Here is a 20011-nt window from a genome sequence, read left to right on the forward strand (position 1 = left end):
ACCGCTACGCGTATTCATACAGTTTGCAAACAATGACGTCATTGCTTGAATAAATGAAGTCCATTTGACAATTTAATGGTGTTTTAGTGCCAATACTTAAATCCAACAAGGTAAAGGAAAAATTAGCCTAAAACAAGGGAATTATATCAAAAAGTAAAATTTCAGAGAACTATTCTATTAAATCCAGCGTATCATTTCTATTTTGAAAATATTCTTTTTCCTTTATGACGTCAGACGAGGTCGACGCTTGTTGATTTGTCTAATGGTTCGGTTGTCTCCATCGTATTTTGCTGAAAATGTGTATTAACCTGTTTTTGACATGTATTTGTATGGTGGTTATCGTCATTGAAGCAGAAGACGCTTTCTCCCGCGGAACGCCTGGTCTTATTCTCCCTGTACTTTTTCAATGGTCTCCATGCAAATCTGTATTTTTATCCATATTTTGTCCATCTATTATTGATTTTGAGTTTGAATTGTGATTTTGTTATTATATCGGTATTCTCTGTTGTTTTTCTATAGAACATTATATCATGCTACGCTTGTTCCTGGTAACCGTACTCGGAACTCCTCGAATATTGAGAGTGGTTTCGAACGGCGCTACTAATGGGCTATCAATTTAAACGGGGAAAAAAGTTAGACCACGATCGTGCGAATAGGAAATACAAGACAGAAGATTTGATCAGGGTTGTTATATAGTAATTTTCAGGAATCCCGCAGAGCTTTTATTTACAGATGGATCGTTACATCCGCACGCCTGACCTTAAATCCGTAGTTTCGTATTATACACACGGGAGTCAAGAAAAAATAAATAAAAAGTTACTTTCGCTCGTTACTAACTCAGATTATCATATCGTGTTGAGGGAATATAAGTTTTATACGATAATTAAAATATTCAATTACTTTATGTCACGATAATGATAGAGAGATCAACTTCCCTGGGATTGTCCTCTGTATAGTTCTCCATTGTTCTGTGTATACTCTTCTATTATTAATGTAGCATTAATCAGTCATTTTGAGGCAGGTGGTCTGGACCCAGGGGTCATTGGTGTTACGATAGTTGGGCGAAACATCACACGTTATCGTTTACAGAGTCAACATCAGGCTTTAATCGTGCCAGCACGTGCGGTATCGGCATATGTCATCAAACCTTTGTATGACGTAGATGATTCTACCACCGCTATTACATATAAGTCTTCGTATGGTGTATTTCTGTGAAATGTATGTTTTCTATGTATTAATAAAAAACAATGATAAACCCGTTTAGGGAGTAGGAATGTTTGGAGCTGAATCAATAAGCAAAATGTAACTAGTAGGACTATCGGTATTTTAATGGATAACGTCAGTAGTCTGAATGTCCTTGGTATTTCAATACTCTAGCCGTGTTATAGTGATGTGGGAAGGAAACCTATGATTAATATATTTCTGCGATATAACATAATCGCTAAAGTAAAGCGTAAACATTTGGAGATGAAAAAAACCCAAACAAACAAACAAACAAACAAAAAAAAAAACCCCAAAAAAAACAAAAAATTAAAAAACAAAAACAAAACCCAAAAAAAAACCCAACAAAAAAGAAAACAACAGCAACAACAAATTAGAACTCTTTTTCGTTAGAGGTAGCGCCTGGATACTCCACCTTGATGCATCTAAGCGCATGCTTATTCGTCCAGGTTTCTGTTATTCATTCTCTTTTTAACTACATTTTATACATCTATCATTGCCAGGAGAACGATCCTCCTATTGTAACACCCTTCACATTCTCGTTTAAACATCATCGCCGTGTCGTTGTCATGGCAATCTGTTCTGATATATTCTTCCCCTTTCTCTTATGTCATGCGCAGTGACAAAGCCACTCCTTCCGGCGCCCCATTTCATAGCCTATCCATCACACTAAGCCATATGTTACCTATTCATTGAAATTGATTACGAATCAACACGGAGATACATTTCAAATCTCCCACATCCCATTACAATGGATTTATATGAAACTAGACTAAAATTCTCTACTTGTGCTAAATCGGAAAAGAAAACAGCCATTTTACACAATACTGGTATTGTACGCCGGTTGGTATGTACCGATTTAGGTACTTGTATGCAAATGTTAATAACCTGTATATTATATAAATTGTTCTGCAGTGATGAAATATTTTTTTCCTAAAAAAATAATTATAAAATATTCGTTGTTGTATTGCAGTTGTTCATAAACTAAATATCGTCACTGTAAAATGACGAACCACGCCCATTTGTATGTCACTCAGAATACCAATTATCCCAACTCCATTTCCTTATGTGGTGTGACGTCAGACGTATAGTATGCTTGTTGACATGCCTAGTGTTGTCACCGCCATTGATCATATTTTGAAAATGTAACCCGGATTTGACCTATAATTGTATTGCGTGCGCTATCGATGAGACACAAGACGCTAACTCCTTCGGAGCATCTGGTCTTACTCTCGCTGTTGATTTTCTGGAGTCTCCATGCAAATCTCTATATTTTTGTTCATATTTTACCCTCCCTCATTTAATCTATTTTGAGTTTGAATTGTAGTTTCGTTTTTATGTCGGTATTATCTGGGTTTTTTTTTATTCTCTGAGAAATGCCTCTCAGACCAACACAATCATTCAATAGAACACGTAAAGTACTGCATGTATAAGTCAAGTTGCTATCTGTAAAGGCGGTAAGCTAAGGGTCATAGTCTGCAGACTGGGACAAGTGCATATAGTGCATGCATTGCAGGACATAATTATATTGACGGCCAACCAAGACAGATGTTGTTTTAAGGTTGATTTAATCTTGTTTTCCCTATTATCAGAGGCAATCAATCAAGGTTTCCATTCCCTGTCTTACACCAAATTACTCCTGTGACAAGTGCCCGGCGTTATTTATCCTCGCAACTTATCGCTTACACACTCCAATATCCAAAGCACTCATTGTAATTTTAAGATTCATTTTGTGTGCTTCAGGCGTAAGACTCCGTGATATGGCGCCAATTTGTAATAACCCTGGTCTGGATGAGGTTATCTCTTTTCAACGCTGACGGACAAAGGTCCTACATCAGTAGTTTATCTGTGACGAAATATGCTGGGAAATCGAAAAATCATAAAAGTGAAACTCAGATTAACCATTGGAATAGGTAGGCAATAACACGAAAGGGACATTTTGAAGAACAACCAAATTAACTGAACATTTTGACTGTTAATCGAATGTTTCCATACTTACTGGTAGTTATATTTTAAATGCCTCTTGAAAAACGTTATGAAATAACAGGGGGTGCAGTGGCCGATTAGGTTAAGTTGTCCCGACACTTTATCACTAGCCCTCCACCTCTGGGTTGCGAGTTCGAAACCTACGTGGGACAGTTGCCAGGTACTGACTGTAGGTCGGTGGTTTTTCTCCAGGTACTCCGGCTTTCCTCCACCTCCAAACCGGACACGTCCTTAAATGACACTGACTGTTAATAGAATGTTAAACAAAAACAAACAAACAAACAAAAAACGTTAAAACAAAATAAACTAAACCAAATTATGAATGACATTTCACATGCTGCCTTGATACATGCGCGATGTACCAAATGCAAGGTTGTTATTTTAATGGCGGTCATAAATATATGATGACAATAATTAATGAATGTTGTTTTTAGCCCACCATCATCAGATGGTGGGCTATTCAAATCGCCCTGCGTCCGTGGTCCGTCGTCCGTCCGTCCGTCCGTCCCTCCGTCCGTCCCTCCGTCCGTAAACAATTCTTGTTATCGCTATTTCTCAGAAAGTACTGAAGGGATCTTTCTCAAATTTCATATGAAGGTTCCCCTTGGTGCCTAGTTATGCATATTGCGTTTTGAGACCAATCGGAAAACAACATGGCCGACAGGCAGCCATCTTGGATTTTGACAATTGAAGTTTGTTATCGCTATTTCTCAGAAAGTACTGAAGGGATCTTTCTCAAATTTCATATGTAGGTTCCCCTTGGTGCCTAGTTATGCATATTGCGTTTTGAGACCAATCGGAAAACAACATGGCCGACAGGCAGCCATCTTGGATTTTGACAATTGAAGTTTGTTATCGCTATTTCTGAGAAAGTACTGAAGGGATCTTTCTCAAATTTCATATGAAGGTTCCCCTTGGTGCCTAGTTATGCATATTGCATTTTGAGACCAATTGGATAACAACATGGCCGACAGGCAGCCATCTTGGATTTTGACAATTGAAGTTTGTTATCGCTATTTCTGAGAAAGTACTGAAGGGATCTTTCTCAAATTTCATATGAAGGTTCCCCCGTGGTGCCTAGTTATGCATATTGCATTTTGAGACCAATCTGAAAATAACATGGCCGACAGGCAGCCATCTTGGATTTTGACAATTGAAGTTTGTTATCGCTATTTCTGAGAAAGTACTGAAGGAATCTTTCTCAAATTTCATATGAAGGGGCCCCTTGGTGCCTAGTTATGCATATTGCGTTTTGAGACCAATCAGGGAAAAAAATGGCCGACAGGCAGCCATCTTGGATTTTGACAATTGAAGTTTGTTATCGCTATTTCTCAGAAAGTACTGAAGGGATCTTTCTCAAATTTCATATGTAGGTTCCCCTCGGTGCCTGGTTATGCATATTGCATTTTGAGACCAATCTGAAAATAACATGGCCGACAGGCAGCCATCTTGGATTTTGACAATTGAAGTTTGTTATCGCTATTTCTCAGAAAGTACTGAAGGGATCTTTCTCAAATTTCATATGTAGGTTCCCCTTGGTGCCTCTTTATGCATATTGCGTTTTGAGACCAATCGGAAAACAACATGGCCGACAGGCAGCCATCTTGGATTTGAGAATTGAAGTTTGTTATCACTATTTCTGAGAAAGTATTTAAGGGATCTTTCTCAAATTTCATATGTAAGTTTCCCTTGGTGCCTAGTTATGCATATTGCGTTTTGAGACCAATCTGAAAACAACATGGCCGACAGGCAGCCATCTTGGATTTTGACAACTGAAGTTTGTTATCGCTATTTCTGAGAAAGTACTGAAGGGATCTTTCTCAAATTTCATATGGAGGTTCCCCTTGGTGCCTCTTTATGCATATTGCGTTTTGAGACCAATCGGAAAACAACATGGCCGACAGGCAGCCATCTTGGATTTGACAATTGAAGTTTGTTATCACTATTTCTGAGAAAGTATTTAAGGGATCTTTCTCAAATTTCATATGTAAGTTTCCCTTGGTGCCTAGTTATGCATATTGCGTTTTGAGACCAATCTGAAAACAACATGGCCGACAGGCAGCCATCTTGGATTTTGACAACTGAAGTTTGTTATCGCTATTTCTGAGAAAGTACTGAAGGGATCTTTCTCAAATTTCATATGGAGGTTCCCCTTGGTGCCTCATTATGCTTATTGCATTTTGAGATCAATTGGAAAACAATATGGCAGACAGACCGCCATCTTGGATTTTGACAATTTAAGTTTGTTATCTCTATTTCTCAAAGTACTGAAGGGATCTTTCTCAAATTTCATATGTAGGTTCCCCTTGGTCCCTTGTATTGCATTTTTGGACCAGTCTGTCCTGAAAACAACCTGGCAAACAAACAGCCATTATCGTTAAATCTCAAATTTCTTATATAGCTAGGATTCCCTTGTTTGAAAAGTACTGGAGGGATATCTCAATTTGCACAGATTAGTAAAAGGAAGGGAAAAATAGAGAGAAGATCAATCTGACATAGAACCTATAAAGATCATTCAATGGTGGGCGCCAAGATCCCTCTGGGATCTCTTGTTTAATGAATGACGACTGTGTTAATTGAGTGAGAATCACCATGTCTTATCCAGTCTTATTTTAATTAAACATATTGTATGTCGTTGCTAGGATCTGTGGAGATTAATGACTGTCGAGATGAAAATCCGGTAAGCAATGAATTCTCATAGAAACATGCCAGGCATCGATATTTGCTGTCTCTCGAGAAAACACACATCTCCTCGGCATTGAGAGTAAAGTACTCTGTAGATTTTTGATGTCAAGACTTGAATTTATGGAATAGAATACCATGATGTAGAATTAAACTTGTAATAATTCCAACCGAAGAAACAAATAACCAGCGTCAAAGTTCATATAAGTTTTTTTTTCATTATAAATCATCATGCACTATAACCAAAACAGAAATTCTATATTTGTTTAAGAAAAATATTGATTTTCTGTTCAAGTATGTGTCTTTTCTATATCAAGTTAGTTGTAATTAGGGTTTAATGTGATCGAGTTGTGATGGAATTGTAATTCGATTTTACTGGCGCGTGTGTTGATATACTACCTTCACTTTGAAGACAACCCTTGTAGCGTGCCAATTTTTGTAACAAATTGGGATGTACTTGACAGGATATTGCGTGCCAATTTGTTACAATGTGCCAATTTGTTACGACGTGCCAATTTTTTGCAATGTGGCAATTTGTTGCAACTATTTTTGTAACCGATCGGGACATACTTGGCAGGATATTGCGTCCCAATTTGTTAAAATGTGCCAATGTGTCGCACCTATTTAGTAACACATTGGGATGTACTTGACAGGATATTGCGTGCCAATTTGTTACAAGGTGCTTTGTAACAACTATTTTGGTAACCGATCGGGATTGACTTGGCAGGTGGCAGGATATAACGTGCCAATTTGTTACGATGTGTTAATTTGTTACATCAATTTTAGTAACAAATTCGGTCTTACTTGATTGGATATTACAAATAAGCACGCGACAAACCCTCTCTCTGTAGCAAGCTAATCTCACTTAGTTTAGAAGTTTACCCTCGAGGAACAGTGATCGTGTAGATTTCGTCCTAACTTAAATGCTTCATTATAAAGCTAGAAACGCCTACTTTACGGAAAAAGTTTTCAATATTACCAAATTTCATATCTACATTGTAGATTGTAAATGTGTTTTCAATTGATGCTGTCTCGTTTGAATATCATCATACAATCCTGTTAAATGGCCCGGCAACTCTTTGAAGACACATACGTGACGAGGTTTCGATGGAGTCGGTTTAAATTATTAATTTCGTAGAGTAAACTTTAATCTATTTCAACGTAATATGTACTTAGTATGCATCATGAATATAGATTACAAAACATGCAGGCTACATGTACATGTATATCTATATGACCAAATGGTGCGCTGTGAGATATATGTGTACCCGCAGGCTATCGTGACATCGGTAGAACTAATTAAGTATATTACAATACGTTTAATAGCGAACAGATTGTATATTCGTTATCAATATAACATGTTTTAATAAATGATACACAGGTTGGCTGAAGGCGAATGTAAGCAAGCAGTATAACCGCCGTGTCACGTGGTATGGTATACGTCACATCACTTTAGGGTTATCTAAATAGAAGAACTGTTAGACACTGTATAAGCCTAATATCGTTACTCGTGCCAATTTTCACTGAAATGACTTAATCAGTTCTTAGAATGCATCATTTCTAATCGTGGACCTTGCTTTTGTCGTGCAGTTTTATAAAACTGTTTGACAATTTCGGCAATATGTGCGAAATGCATGTTTCAGGAACACCTGTACTGATCACGTGGATCACAAATTTTGAACAAAACCATGTTGTTGCATAGAAACGCTTATGAGATGTAATAGGGCCATTGGCTTGACTACGTAAATATCACATAAATATGGCATTGTGCTCCAATAAAATACCATAATCTTCTTAATAAACATCAAAAAAAAAAAAAAAAAAGATGGGGGTTGGGGGTGGCGTAGGTTACCTTCAGTTTACTTTGAATTTAAATTCAGTCCGACTAAAACGTCAAATGTACACAAACTTCACTAATATACCTGGTATAGACTCCTTAAATATCAATGTATGTCATTCTTTTGTCGTTTGACAATGATTTAAAGATGAGAAGATGGAACAAAAGCGGTCATGATAGCCCACGATGCATCGATTTTGGAACGGAAGTAGGCTATATATATTCTAGAGCGGTTTTGTAATGGGCAATCTGATTGGTCGACAGCTCTGTAAACAATACTTACAATAACTGTCGATCAATCAACCAGTCCGTTGATAGATAGCCTACTTCCGTTCCACAGTCGCAGCATCTACCGATCTTCAACTGTTACAACTTGTTGATATAGCAGGAGTAGGGGCTGATATTTTTTCTCTATAAATACTTAACAGACGCTTGTGATGATAGATGAATTAATGATTTGATGTTAATTTCATGATAATTTGATGTTAATCATTCGATGTTAATTTGATGTTAATTTGATCAATTTCGATTTCACTGATGCATAACAAAACGCGAAGAACTTTCGTTAAGGTATGCAAAGTATTATTACTGTAAATCACTTAGATTTGGCGGATAATTAATTTCGCGAACTTACCTCTTCAGACATATTTGCAAATACATGATTTCGCGAACGCCGATCTAGAAACGGTTTCCAATTTGCGAACGATGAGCTTTTAGAAAGATGGACTCTGCAAAATATCTTATATCCCACGCGATTTATAAAATCGGTAAAATTTAGTGAAATTCTTTTAAAAGTGATTTACAGTATATAAATTAGCGTTGGGAGCACTCCTTACGGTATACAGCATATCTCTTTTAAATTGGTGCCGAGAGCACATATCTTTATTGATTCTCCAAATGGCACGTATTTAGAACATCAAATAAAGAGTAAAGAAATATGTTTATCATGCGTATACAAATGAAACTTCAGACAGAGTTGTATCAACTGTTAAACGCAAATATGATATTTATATCGAAGGTAAAATGTTTTGAACTACTGCAATAACTTAATCAAAAACGATTTGCTGAAAGGGTATAGCATGTTATTGGCCCATTCCGGGCTCAGTGTAATGGACTGGAAGAGATTTATGCAAACGTGACTACGGAATCTTTCAAAAACAAGCACCGTCTTAAATGTATTGATTAAAAAAGAAACAAAATTGCTAACAAAAAATGGACATCGTCCTAAATGTATTTATAGGACACTGACAGTCAACCAAACAGTCGACATCGTCCTAAAAGTGTTGATAGGACATTGACAGACAACCAAACAGTAGACATCGTCCTAAAGGTATCGATAGGACATTGACAGTCAACCAAACAGTCGACATCGTCCTACAGGTATTGATAGGACATTGACAGTCAACCAAACAGTCGACATCGTCCTAAATGTATTGATAGGACATTGACAGACAACCAAACAGTAGACATCGTCCTAAATGTATTGTGATAGGACATTGACAGTCAACCAAACAGTAGCCATCGTCCTAAAGGTATTGATAGGACATTGACAGTCAACCAAACAGTAGACATCGTCCTAAATGTATTGATAGGACATTGACAGACAACCAAACAGTCGACATCGTCCTAAATGTATTGATAGGACATTGACAGTCAACCAAACAGTCGACATCGTCCTAAAGGTATTGTGATAGGACATTGACAGACAACCAAACAGTAGACATCGTCCTAAAGGTATTTATAGAACATTGACAGACAACCAAACAGTAGACATCGTCCTAAAGGTATTGATAGGACATTGATAGTCAACCAAACAGTAGACATCGTCCTAAAGGTATTGTGATAGGACATTGACAGTCAACCAAACAGTCGACATCGTCCTACAGGTATTGATAGCCTTAGGACATTGACAGACAACCAAACAGTCGACATCGTCCTAAATGTATTGTGATAGGACATTGACAGTCAACCAAACAGTAGACATCGTCCTAAATGTATTTATAGGACATTGACAGACAACCAAACAGTAGACATCGTCCTAAATGTATTGTGATAGGACATTGTCAGTCAACCAAACAGTAGACATCGTCCTAAATGTATTTATAGGACATTGACAGTCAACCAAACAGTAGACATCGTCCTACAGGTATTGTGATAGGACATTGACAGTCAACCAAACAGTAGACATCGTCCTAAAGGTATTTATAGGACATTGACAGTCAACCAAACAGTAGACATCGTCCTAAATGTATTGATAGGACATTGACAGTCAACCAAACAGTAGACATCGTCCTAAATGTATTTATAGGACATTGACAGTCAACCAAACAGTAGACATCGTCCTAAATGTATTTATAGGACATTGACAACCAAACAGTAGACATCGTCCTACAGGTATTGTGATAGGACATTGACAGACAACCAAACAGTAGACATCGTCCTAAAGGTAATGATAGGACATTGACAGACAACCAAACAGTAGACATCGTCCTAAAGGTATTGTGATAGGACATTGACAACCAAACATCGTCCTAAAGGTATTGTGATAGGACATTGACAGTCAACCAAACAGTAGACATCGTCCTAAAGGTATTGTGATAGGACATTGACAGACAACCAAACAGTAGACATCGTCCTAAAGGTAATGATAGGACATTGACAGACAACCAAACAGTAGACATCGTCCCACAGGTATTGTGATAGGACATTGACAGTCAACCAAACAGTAGACATCGTCCTAAAGGTATTGTGATAGGACATTGACAGACAACCAAACAGTTGACATCGCCCTACAGGTATTGTGATAGGACATTGACAGACAACCAAACAGTCGACATCGTCCTACAGGTATTGTGATAGGACATTGACAGACAACCAAACAGTCGACATCGTCCTACAGGTATTGTGATAGGACATTGACAACCAAACAGTAGACATCGTCCTAAATGTATTGATAGGACATTGACAGTCAACCAAACAGTAGACATCGTCCTAAAGGTATTGTGATAGGACATTGACAGTCAACCAAACAGTAGACATCGTCCTAAAGGTATTGTGATAGTACATTGACAGTCAACCAAACAGTAGACATCGTCCTAAAGGTATTGATAGGACATTGACAGACAACCAAACAGTCGACATCGTCCTAAAGGTATTGATAGGACATTGACAACCAAACAGTAGACATCGTCCTAAAGGTATTTATAGGACATTGACAGACAACCAAACAGTAGACATCGTCCTAAATGTATTGATAGGACATTGACAGACAACCAAACAGTAGACATCGTCCTAAAGGTATTGTGATAGGACATTGACAGTCAACCAAACAGTAGACATCGTCCTAAATGTATTGATAGGACATTGACAGACAACCAAACAGTAGACATCGTCCTACAGGTATTGATATGACATTGACAGACAACCAAACAGTAGACATCGTCCTAAATGTATTTATAGGACATTGACAGACAACCAAACAGTAAACATCGTCCTACAGGTATTTATAGGACATTGACAGTCAACCAAACAGTCGTCATCGTCCTAAAAGTGTTGATAGGGGTTTTCAGCAAACCAAGACACAATGGCTACTGCTGAAATTGCTGTTATGGTCATCTAGAGCACAAATTCCTGAGACATTTTGTCTTCAAAAGCCAACAACAACCAGGAATAGTGTTGTAATGTTTGTCACTGATGTGGTGTCTCTGATCAAAGGGATAGCTATGATAGAATTTTGCTGTCATTAATAAACTATGGCAAATGTAGATGGGGTATTGAATGTGGTGATATTATTTTTATCTAACTATACAGAAATTATTTCGAGGTTAAAATAACTTTTACTTCAAATTATTGTCAGACTCAGAAATACGTTATATGCGGTTGGTCCACTCGCGTGCCGTGTAATCTGTTTTATACAACTCTTAACATCATGAAATTTTAACCAATCGAATTTCACATTACAGAAGAAATTCAATTCGAAAGAGCGAAAGGAGAGAAATCGATTGCTGAATTATTTTTGTATTAAACCTCAAGATTTTACATCGTTTTGAAACAGCGCGCTGACAATTATATTAGTCCATCTTGAAAGTCAATAATCGGCATTCCAAAAGAGAATATTTAATTAAAACTTGTTTTATGATCTGTCTTTTATATCGTCTGAGCTCTCCAAATCAACTCTGCTTCCTTGGAGGTACTATTGGGTGTTTTTAATGACATGACACGTTTAGATAGGTTGTCTGTAATCGTCAACAGATCTCTAGTCTCAAACACGGCGTTTCCTAGTCTGAGTTAATATAATCAGACTGACGCTATCAACTCATCGGCCGTAATACCAAGGATCAATTCCAATTAGACCCCAGCTATGTCCTCAAGGTTCGTCATCTTTGAATGTAAGATTAAGTTATTCAATTATGTAAAAATGTAAGAGCTGTATAAAGAAAGTACTTGATCATACTGCACAAACCTCTCTCTCCTCTCTCTCCTCCCTCTCTGTCTCTGACTGTCTTTGTCTCTGTGTGTCTGTCTGTGCCTTTGTCTGCCGCTCTGTCATGTTTCTCTGTCTCTGATTCTCTGTCTGTCTGTCTCCCTGACTCTCTGTCTCTGATTCTATGTTTGTCTCTGTCTCTTTGTCTGTCTCTGACTATCTCTAATTCTCTGTCTGTCTCTCTGACTCTCTGTCTCTGTCTCTCTGTAGCTGTCTCTGACTATCTCTAATTCTCTGTCTGTTTCTTTGTCTCTGTCTGCCTCTCTGTAGCTGTCTCCGTCTCTAATTCTCTGTTTGTCTTTGTCTCTCTGACTCTCTGTCTCTGATTCTATGTTTGTCTCTGTCTCTCTGTCTGTCTCTGACTATCTCTAATTCTCTGTCTCTGTTTCTTTGTCTCTGTCTGCCTCTCTGTAGCTGTATCCGTCTCTGATTCTCTGTTTGTCTTTGTCTCGCTGTCTATCTCTAATTCTTTGTCTCTGTCTCTGTTTATCTCTAATTCACTGTCTCTATCTGCCTCTCTGTCGCAGTCTCTGATTCTCTGTGTATGTCTCTGTCGCTGTCTCTGATTCTGTGTATGTCTCTGTCTCTAATTCTCTGCTCTGTCGCTGTCTCTGATTCTCTGTCTTTGATTCTCTGTATTTGTCTGCCTCTCTGTCGCTGTCTTTGATTCTCTGTATTTGTCTCTGTCCGCCCATCTGTCTCTCTTTAACACGGACATGATACATCAGGAAATATGTACTTTAACGAGGATTATTTTGAATAATATATCCGCATTATTGTAAACACCAATGGAATGGTAAATAGTTCTATAATCGTGCCAGGAATTCTCATGTTTTATAATTGTCGAACATTGACGAGATCTCTGCTTTAACGAGACAAGTGACACAATTATGTAAAGAAGACTGAAGCGATTGGGCCGTTTTCTTTTTATTTCATCACAGAATTATATAACAGGCTGTTAATATCAGTAGTCTTGTAAATCCAGATCAAGACCCACGGCGCGCACGCGAATTATGGCTTCTAGAGCTGTATTATTACATGTTATACAGCTAGAGATAGGAACATGAAATGTCTGTTGTTTTATGTATGGGAGTTAATAGACATTAGGATGGGAACAATGCATGCTAAAACAATGGGTATACATGTCATAATAACTGTGTATTTTCTGCCTACTCTTCCGGTTGGTTTACTTGTAATACGTAATTATTAGTACTGTACATATGAAATTACTGTTCCTGTATAACGTAATTACTGTTCCTGTATAACGTAATTACTGGTACTGTATAACGTAATTACTGTTCCTGTATAACGTAATTACTGGTACTGTATAACGTAATTAATGGTACTGTATAACGTAATTACTGGTACTGTATAACGTAATTACTGGTACTGTATAACGTAATTACTGTTCCTGTATAACGTAATTACTGTTCCTGTATAACGTAATTACTGTTCCTGTATAACGTAATTACTGGTACTGTATAACGTAATTACTGTTCCTGTATAACGTAATTACTGGTACTGTATAACGTAATTAATGGTACTGTATAACGTAATTACTGGTACTGTATAACGTAATTACTGGTACTGTATAACGTAATTACTGTTCCTGTATAACGTAATTACTGGTACTGTATAACGTAATTACTGGTACTGTATAACGTAATTACTGGTACTGTACAATTGTAATTAGTGGTACTGTACACACGTAATTACTAGTACTGTATAACGTAATTACTGTTCCTGTATAACGTAATTACTGGTACTGTATAACGTAATTACTGTTCCTATATAACGTAATTTCTGGTACTGTATAACGTAATTACTGGTACTGTATAACGTAATTACTGGTACTGTATAACGTAATTATTGGAACTGTACATATATAATTACCAGTACTATACATACGTAATTACTGGTACGGTACATACGTAATTACTGGTACTATACATACGCAATTACTGGTACTGTACACACGTAATTATTGGTACTGTATAACGTTATTACTGGTACTGTATAACGTAATTATTGGTACTGTATAACGTAATTACTGGTACTGTATAACGTAATTACTGTTCCTGTATAACGTAATTACTGGTACTGTATAACGTAATTACTGTTCCTGTATAACGTAATTACTGGTACTGTATAACGTAATTATTGGTACTGTATAACGTAATTACTGGTACTGTATAACGTAATTACTGTTCCTGTATAACGTTATTACTGTTCCTGTATAACGTAATTACTGGTACTGTACATACGTAATTACTGGTACTGTACATACGTAATTACTGGTACTGTATAACGTAATTACTGTTCCTGTATAACGTAATTACTGGTACTGGACATACGTAATTACTGGTACTGTATAACGTAATTACTGTTCCTGTATAACGTAATTACTGGTACTGTACATGCGTAATTACTGGTACTGTATAACGTAATTACTGTTCCTGTATAACGTAATTATTGGTACTGTATAACGTAATTATTGGTACTGTACATATATAATTACCGGTACTATACATACGTAATTACTGGTACTGTACAATTGTAATTACTGGTACTGTACAATTGTAATTACTGATGCTGTACATATGTAATCACTGGTACTGTACATACGTAATTACTGGTACTGTACATACGTAATTACTGGTACTGTACATACGTAATTACTGGTACTGTACATACGTAATTACTGTTACGGTAAATACGTAATTACTGGTACTTTACATACGTAATTACTGGTACTATACATACGTAATTACTGGTACTGTACATACGTAATTACTGGTACTGTACACACGTAATTACTGGTACTGTACACACGTAATTACTGGTACTGTACACACGTAATTACTGGTACTTACACACGTAATTACTGGTACTGTACATATGTAAGTACTGGTACTGTACATACGTAATTACTGGTACTGTACATACGTAATTACTGGTACTGTACCTACGTAATTACTGGTACTGTACACACGTTATTACTGGTACTGTACATATGTAATTACTGGTACTGTACACACGTTATTACTGGTACTGTACATATGTAAGTACTGGTACTGTACATACGTAATTACTGGTACTGTACATACGTAATTACTGGTACTGTACATATGTAATTACTGGTACTGTACATACGTAATTACTGGTACTGTTAATATGTAATTACTGGTACTATACATATGTAATTACTGGTACTGTTAATATGTAATTACTGGTACTGTACACACGTAATTACTGGTACTGTACACACGTAATTACTGGTACTGTACACACGTAATTACTGGTACTGTACATATGTAAGTACTGGTACTGTACATACGTAATTACTGGTACTGTACATACGTAATTACTGGTACTGTACCTACGTAATTACTGGTACTGTACACACGTTATTACTGGTACTGTACATATGTAATTACTGGTACTGTACACACGTTATTACTGGTACTGTACATATGTAAGTACTGGTACTGTACATACGTAATTACTGGTACTGTACATACGTAATTACTGGTACTGTACATATGTAATTACTGGTACTGTACATACGTAATTACTGGTACTGTTAATATGTAATTACTGGTACTATACATATGTAATTACTGGTACTGTTAATATGTAATTACTGGTACTGTACATACGTAATTACTGGTACTGTACATACGTAATTACTGGTACTGTACATACGTAATTACTGGTACTGTACACACGTAATTACTGGTACTGTACACACGTAATTACTGGTACTGTACACACGTAATTACTGGTACTGTACATATGTAAGTACTGGTACTGTACATACGTAATTACTGGTACTGTACATATGTAATTACTGGTACTATACATACGTAATTACTGGTACTGTACAATTGTAATTACTGGTACTATACATACTTAATTACTGGTACTGTACATATGTAATTACTGGTACTGTACATACGTAATTACTGGTACTGTAATACGTAATTACTGGTACTATACATACGTAATTACTGGTACTATACATACGTAATTACTGGTACTGTACAATTGTTATTACTGGTACTGTACATACGTAATTACTGGTACTGTACATATGTAATTACTGGTACTGTACATATGTAATTACTGGAACTTTACACACGTAATTACTGGTACTGTACATACGTAATTACTGGTACTGTACATATGTAATTACTGGTACTGTACATACGTAATTACTGGTACTGTACACACGTAATTACTGGTACTGTACACACGTAATTACTGGTACTGCACACACGTAATTACTGGTACTGTACATATGTAAGTACTGGTACTGTACATACGTAATTACTGGTACTGTACATATGTAATTACTGGTACTGTACATATGTAATTACTGGTACTATACATACGTAATTACTGGTACTGTACAATTGTAATTACTGGTACTATACATACGTAATTACTGGTACTATACATACGTAATTACTGGTACTATACATACGTAATTACTGGTACTGTACAATTGTTATTACTGGTACTGTACATACGTAATTACTGGTACTGTACATATGTAATTACTGGTACTGTACATATGTAATTACTGGAACTTTACACACGTAATTACTGGTACTGTACATACGTAATTACTGGTACTGTACATATGTAATTACTGGTACTGTACATACGTAATTACTGTTACTGTACATACGTAATTACTGTTACTTTACATACGTAATTACTGGTACTGTACCTACGTAATTACTGGTACTGTTAATATGTAATTACTGGTACTGTACCTACGTAATTACTGGTACTGTACCTACGTAATTACTGGTACTGTACATACGTAATTACTGGTACTGTACATATGTAATTACTGGTACTGTACATACATAATTACTGGTACTGTATATTAGCGCTGCTAGACTATACAGAAATACGTAATTACTGTACATTTTCAACAGGAGATAACTACATACCAGGACACTGTCAGTACAAGCTCCATATCAGGTTTTATCTACATCAATAGCAAAACTAATAAAAATATCCTGGTTGTAATAAGCTTTTTATAAATTTAAATGATAATTCGTCATCGATGCTAGGGACGAAAATTTTGGAAACTAATATTGATATACATAATCCGGTGTACAACAATCTGGATAAAACATAAAATACGAGGGATGATTGATATGTTGTGAGCCTCGTATTGAAAGAGGTACTCAAGGATGTTCTTTTTAAGTCCTACTATTCTCTAACTATATAGGGCCGTGTACCCAAGGACAGGTCTCATTTGGTTAGTTTATATCGACGAGGTAGCACTCTAAGACAAGTGGCTTTTGCAAAATTGACAAAAATTGGTTAGGGTTAGGGTTAGGGTGAAAGAGTCTGTCATTGCACTGGCTGCCATTCACGATTGTGGCTTTAAATTGATTGAGCATCCCCCTTATTCACCTGATCTCGCTCCATCAGACTTTCATCTATTTCCAAAACTGAAAACAGCTATTTCAGGCACCATAACCCTAACCCTAACATACAGTGGAAGACTTTTCTGAACAGTCAAGAAAAGGAGTTCTATAAAAGTGGCATTGCGGCCCGATGGCCGATGACCGATGGCAAAAGTGTATAGATACTGAAAGGGATTATGTTGAAAAATAATAAAATATGTCCGGCAAAATTCAAATCCTTAAATATGAGGCTCACAACATATCAATCAGCCCTCGTAGGTGTGTTTTGGCACCGGCTTCCTATTTTTGTTCTGCCAGTCGACCTACTACGTCAAACTTACCCATGTTAATTCAGGAGTACAAAATTAAATCGTCATTTGTTTCATTACTTATTTTACTTACTTAGCGTAATACTGATGACATTACTTGTTTTGTTTTCAGGGCTGTGCCAGTTCACGTGCTCATGTTGGTTGGAATGGTCGGTCTCCCGATTACAATGTTCATTATCCCGGCCTGTTCGGAGTTCGCTGGTCTGCTGATTGACCTCATGTTAATGGGATGGTGTATGGGCTGTATTGACTGTGTTGCCAATTTGAGAATGATCAGGCGATTCGAGACAAATGTGGCGCCTTTCTTACAGGTAAAACTTAATATACAATTAGTCATAAATAGAGGCGGGTCCAGAGGTGTATTGAATAAGTTCGGGTGTTCCAGGGATTCCTATCTGAGTGAGGGTGGATTTGGTTGGTTCCAGAGATGTAATAGGTCAAGTGAAAGGGATTGGCCTGGATTGGTACCAGAGGTGTTATACCGGGGCGGGGGTGACTTTGGTTGGTACCAGAGGTGTTATACCGGGATGGGGGTGACATTGATTGGTACCAGAGGTGTTATACCGGGATGTGGGTGACTTTGGTTGGTACCAGAGGTGTTATACCGGGATGGGGGTGACATTGATTGGTACCAGAGGTGTTATACCGGGGTGGGGGTGACATTGATTAATATAAACTTTATTTTATTCATTCAATTCATACATATACAATACACAATCATACAATCATAATGTGAATAGGATTCGGAAACAAGTATAAGACTTATATTAATCCGTTTCCTTTTATGACACATTGAGTAAACGGCAGCAAGTGGGAGAATAATGAGCAATGTAATACTTGAATAAATGAAAAATGGGGAAATTCGGAAAGAGGAGAGATGAAAAGACCAGAAGAAAAAGATCAGAGAGGAATTTTATGCCATGACATGAGATATACAACCTGCTGTAACAGCTGTGCAAACAATAAAGAATAAAAAAAATAAAAACAATCATTCAAATCTTTTATAAATAATTATAAATTCTTGAACACTGGAAAAAATCAAAAGATTTTCATCATACGTGAGTTCGTTATCGCCGAAGAGTAGTATTTCAGTTGTTAAGGGATAGTTTAGAGCACTAAAACAACGTAAGCGAAACTGCGCGAAAAGTGGACAACGTAATAAGAAATGTTCGTTGGTCTCATCTTCATGATTACACATGCATAGAGGACTATCTATAAGATTTTTATGAAATAGATAAAATTTTAGTGGACTGCACTCCATCCTTAATCTTGCATGGTGAATCTGACCCAGTCTATTACCGCTAAGGAAGTAATGTGGAACTTTGTGGCGTGGTTTATTCAAATGACTTTTCAATTTAGTTATGGACGGATCACTTTTGATTGCATCTGGCAAGGGATTACAGATGGCAGGAAGGATTTCATGTAAAGACTTGTGCGACAAGGAGGAGGGCGAAAGTTATTTCCAACACGAGTATTGTGATCATGGATGCTATTATTACGTCGAGGAAGAATTTCTTGTAGATACTGAGGAAGGAGACCGTGAACCATTTTATGGAAATGAATTATTTTGTGGTGTTTACGTCTTTGCTCTAAGGGAAGCCAGCCATGACTTTGATTGGTACCAGAGGTGTTATTTAAGCAATGAACAGTGGTTTTAATGTTGTTATAGTCGATATGGTAGCAAGCTGTATGGTGGGCAAATGGCACGGGAACCCGTTATAGGCGTATGGTGGTAACTGCCCCTTAGCATTGTGTCAATGGGGAAATGCGGAGCAAATGTAAATATACCGGTGTGGGGGTGACTTTGGTTGGTACCAAAAGTGTTATACCGGAGTGGGGACGTCCTCTGTTGGTTCCAGAAGTGTATTACCGTAGAGGGGTGGCCTTTGTTGGTGCAAGAGGTGTACTTCTAGAGTGCGGGTGGCCTGAGTTGGTACCAAAGGGGTAAAACGGAGTGGGGATGGTCTGGGCTGGTTTCAGGATTGTAAAGCTGGAGCGGGGTCGACCTGGATTGGTGCCAAGGGTGTAATACCGGAAAGGGGGT

The 20011-nt window shown here is 37.2% G+C and overlaps 1 protein-coding gene across 1 annotated transcript in view; it reads left to right on the forward strand.

Moving 5' to 3' along the window:
- LOC117330841 (major facilitator superfamily domain-containing protein 4A-like) overlaps positions 1-20011 on the forward strand; it is a 67438-nt gene that overhangs the window by 21872 nt on the left and 25555 nt on the right. Inside the window, exon 2 of the mRNA XM_033889365.1 lies at positions 18080-18278. Coding sequence (XP_033745256.1) covers positions 18080-18278 — 199 coding nt within the window. The remainder of the gene's footprint in view (positions 1-18079; positions 18279-20011) is intronic.

Source organism: Pecten maximus, chromosome 7, assembly GCF_902652985.1.
Source record: "Pecten maximus chromosome 7, xPecMax1.1, whole genome shotgun sequence".
Taxonomy (NCBI): domain Eukaryota; kingdom Metazoa; phylum Mollusca; class Bivalvia; order Pectinida; family Pectinidae; genus Pecten; species Pecten maximus.